The sequence below is a fragment of the Oryx dammah genome, unplaced genomic scaffold (assembly GCF_014754425.2).
Source record: "Oryx dammah isolate SB20612 unplaced genomic scaffold, SCBI_Odam_1.1 HiC_scaffold_2110, whole genome shotgun sequence".
NCBI classification, from domain to species: domain Eukaryota; kingdom Metazoa; phylum Chordata; class Mammalia; order Artiodactyla; family Bovidae; genus Oryx; species Oryx dammah.
Window position 1 is genome coordinate 1 of NW_024072205.1, and position 4,252 is coordinate 4,252.

Sequence of the window (4,252 nt, forward strand, 5' to 3'; positions counted from 1 at the left end):
TGCGAGTGGAGAGAGGACCTAATGTGAAATACAGTTACAGAGAGAAGAAGCTTAATTTGCAGGTGACAGGTATGACAGGAGGCCCAGGAGAGGACCCTGGGGAGTGGGGACCTTCCTATTAGAATAGGAACAGGACATAGGACCACTCCCTGCGCCAGGTCTTGGGGTTTTAGGGTTCAGGAGAGACCCAGGACAGGGGGTGAGCTGTGGCCGTGAGGCACTGGTCCCTCTGAGGGTCCTGTCTGGGTCCCCACACCCCGGGGGCCAGGCATCTCCCTCTCTCCTCCTCAACCTCAGCAGAGAAACCCAACATCCAGTTTCTGGAGCCTCTGGAGTCCGGCCGCCCCACAAAGTTGACCTGCAGCCTGTCGCTAGCCTGTGACAGGCAACACCCTCTCCTGTTCTCCTGGGCGGGAGACGCCCTTGACGAGATGGACCCAGGGACCCTCCACTCCTCGGAGCTCACCCTCACCCCGAGGCCGCAGGACCACGGGACCAACCTCACCTGTTTGGTGACACTCCAGGGATCGCAGGTGAACCTGGAGAGAACCGTCTGGCTGAACGTCTCCTGTGAGTGTGGAGGGGTGGCAGGGTCCCTGGGGGCGGTGTTGGCAGGAGGTGTGTGGCGTCCTGCATCCCTTTCCAGATGAGATTGGGGGAATAAAGCTCATCCTCTCAAGTGGCTTCTGGGGTGGAGCACCAATGCCTCCCTGCCTCTCCTGTTTTCCTCTCAGATGCTCCACGGTTGGTGACCACGAGAATATCTCAGGAAAGCTTCATAGGTAGGAAGGATGGTCTCTCCTCTGGGGCTGTGATAGGAGCAGGTCTCTGCCAGCTCAGGGCTCAGGGCTTGGAGATGAGACGGTCCCTCACTCCTCAGCCCCCAGGCTCTGGACCTGTCCACCCGTCTCCCCAATGTCTCGCATCCATGGACTATTACTTTTGCCTGCTCCCTTTCCTTTTCTTCAGTTTAAATTTTTAGTTTTAACTGCAAGAAAACACACAGAAGGTCAAAGTTACCATCTTCACCACTTTTAAGGGTAGATCTCAGGAGGGTGAGGTCCACTGACAGTGCTGTGCAACCCATCTGCAGAGCTCTTCCCAACTGGCAGAACTGGAACGCCAAACCCACCAGACACAGTGTCCCTGTCCCCTCCCGCTTCAGCCCCTGGCCACCAGCTTTCCAGTTAGTGTCTGTGGTTTGGACTACTCTAGCTTCTGCCTTTTTTTTTTTTTTTTTTTACATTTCTGTCTGTCATCAACTCCTATGACGGAAACCCTCCTTCAGCTCTGATGTCATCATCTTTCAGAGGGATGGACTTCCTGGGTGGACTCCTCCCATCCCGAGTCTCCACTTGTTGTCATGCCCGCATCCTGACCCCCCACGTCCTGTCCCTACTCTGTCCATCCAGAGATGTTCTGCAGGTTTAACCACCTCTTGCTGATGCCTGTCAACTGCACCCTAACCCCACTTAACCGGGCTGTGGTTGGATGGCCCTCTACCCATCTCCCTTTCTCACCAGCTGCACCCATGACTCAGGGACTCTGCAGAGCTTCACTGCTCAAATCACTTCCCCCTTTCCATGCCCTTGGCCCCAGAGCCAGCTGCAGTCTTGTCCTGGACGCTGGGCCACTGATCAGCTTCCTCCCTCAGCCTCCCCGCCTCCTGTCTCATGTGCGGTTCAGGCCCCACTTGGCCCCAGCAGGGTCCTGTGAGTGTCGGCGCCGCCGCTGAAGCTTCCCCTCCTCACAGGCTCCTACTGCTTGCCCTCACCTTGGAGCAGAGCCCAGCGCTCTCAGCCCTGCTGTCAGGGCTGCAGCACATCTGCCCCTCCCTTCTCTCGCCCACTCTTATCGTGTCTCTGTTGCTCTGGGTCCTCTCTGCCGCGATGCAGACCACGTGCCTTTCTCCCCATCTTCCGGGCTGTCTCTCTCTTGGCACATCTTCCCGTCAGCTTCCCACCCACTTCTCTCCCTTCCATCCTCAGATCAGTTCCCATTTCTTCTGGGAGCCTGAAAAGACCACCAGGACTGTTGCCTCATTGGCCTCAGTGAGCTCATCCTTGGTCCTCGTCACCCGGCTGTCTTTCTGCATCCGGAAGTGGGCGGAGCGAGGGTGAGACAGCCCTTGGCTCCACCCACTCATCTGTGCATCTCTCACCCAGATCTGAATGGCACGTCACTGCCCATCCTGGAGGGCCAGTTCCTGCGCCTGGTCTGTGTGGCCGACAGCAACCCCCCAGCCACGCTGAGCTGGCTCTGGGAGGGAAAACCCCTGAGTCCCTCCCAGCGCTCAGCCCCCGGGGTCCTGGAGATACCCCGTGTCGAGGTCGGAGATGGAGGAGAAGTCACCTGCCGAGCTCAGCACCCACTGGGCTCCCAGCAAGTTTCCTTCAGCCTCTCTGTGCAGAGTGAGTTGCAGGACAGGTGCTGAGGGCGGGCAGCCTGGGCAGGTGTGTGCCTTTGGGAGGGCTGGGTCTGGGGACTGAGCTTCACCCCCTCTCCCTTCCCCAGAAGGCCCCCCTCCCTGCAGCTGTGAGACTGAGGAGCAGCAGGGCTCCTGGCCCCTGGTCCTCACCCTGATCAGAGGGGCCCTCATGGGGGCTGGCTTCCTCCTCACCTATGGCCTCACCTGGACCTACTACAGCAGGTGAGCACACCTGTCCCCCTTCAGGGAAGTCCAGGGAATGGCTCTGGAGTTGCCGGTGGGGCTGGGCGGTCCTGTCCTGCCTGCAGCTAAACTGTGTGACTCTCCAGGGACTTCCGTGTTGGTCCTGTAGCTAAGATTCCAGGTTTCCCCTGCAGGGGGCAGGGGTTGGATCCCGGGCTGGGGACTAAGATCCCACCTGCCTTGAGGCAGAGCCCAGAATGAATGAAATGGGTCTGCCTCTCTGACCTGAGACCGTGTTGGCTCTGCAGGTGTGGCGGCCAGTAGGGAGCTGGGCTGAGGGGTGTTGCTGAGCCTCGCTCCCTGTCATGACGAGATTCACCTGAGGATGCAGAGCCCAGAGGACACATGTGGGGACATCACTGGGTGCTTCTCCCTGGAAACCCTCCAGTCAAACCCTGTGTTATTTGCATCCATGAGCTTTTATTTGTGGTGATGATTGTGTGACAACAGGAAGAGTCAGTTCCACTGAAAGGAGACTTTCTGACTTACCTCACTTAGTATGAGATTATCCATGTTTTTATATCAATAACTCATTGTTGGTTTTGCCATGGATTTTGTCTTGACAGTGGTATTTTATGTATGACTATTCCTCCAGTTATGTATGACCCCTAAAATACGATGACATTGCATTTGTTTCCATGTTTTGGCTCTTTCAACATATCATTGATATGAATGTTGTGATGAAAATAGGAAGGCTAGCAAGTTTTCCTGGTGGGTATGGAACTGCTTCGTCATAAGTTTGGCATCTATTTAGTTCTAGAAGGTACCTTCAAAGGGTTCTCTTGAGTACTCAAGTGAATTTCCATCCCCCCATCATATTTGAGGGTTCTGAGCTGTTTGTATCCTCAGCATCACTTGTATTAGCAGTAGGTTTGGTGTTCAGTCCTGCCTTCCACTGTGGCAGTGTCTCCTTACCTTTTTATTTCCTTTATAGCAATGTGATATTGAGCTATTTGAATATCTTCTTTTGTGAAATTCCTGTTTGAGTTTTTGCCCATTTAAAAATAAAAACTGGGCAATCTTTTTCTTATTGAGTTCTTTGTTCTGGGTATGATTTTTAAAATTAAAGTATAATTGATATATAATGTTGTGTTAGTGTCACAGTATAGCAAAGGGATGCAGCTATATATGTATATTTCTCTCAGATTCACTTCCACTATAAATTATTACAAGATACTGAGTAGAGTTCCCTGTGCTATACAGTCAGTCTTTGTTGGTTATCTATTTTATACACAGTTGTGTGTATATGTCAATCCCAATCTCCCAATTTATCCCTCCTTCTTTTAAAAGTGTTTATTTTTTAAGAAACAAAGATGTAAACATATATCGAAATAAATATAAAACCAATATTCGTTTGCTCTCACAACCTGTTCCTGGGAGTGTCTCAAATGTATATGTTTATTGTCATATTTAGGAAATCTTCATGAGATTTCTCCCTTAAAGAATAGTAACATTACAGGTTGTTTCCACACGTGGCTCAAGCCCTTCCTGTGGCTTTGAAAACAAGGCTGTGAAGATTGTTGTTGTTGTTCAGTCTCTCAGTTGTGTCTGAATCTTGGTGAGACCTCATGGACTGCAGCA

At 52.5% G+C, this 4,252-nt stretch overlaps 1 protein-coding gene across 1 annotated transcript; it reads left to right on the forward strand.

Annotated features, from left to right (window-relative positions):
• Positions 1-5: 5 nt before the first annotated feature.
• Positions 6-3,699, forward strand: LOC120859656 (sialic acid-binding Ig-like lectin 14; the record flags this gene model as incomplete). The annotated part of the gene is made up of 6 exons (XM_040235674.1): positions 6-69; positions 298-570; positions 735-782; positions 2,166-2,411; positions 2,515-2,650; positions 2,920-3,699. Coding segments are annotated over 6 exons (783 nt in total), but the record flags the coding sequence as incomplete, so codon positions are not given.
• Positions 3,700-4,252: the final 553 nt, after the last annotated feature.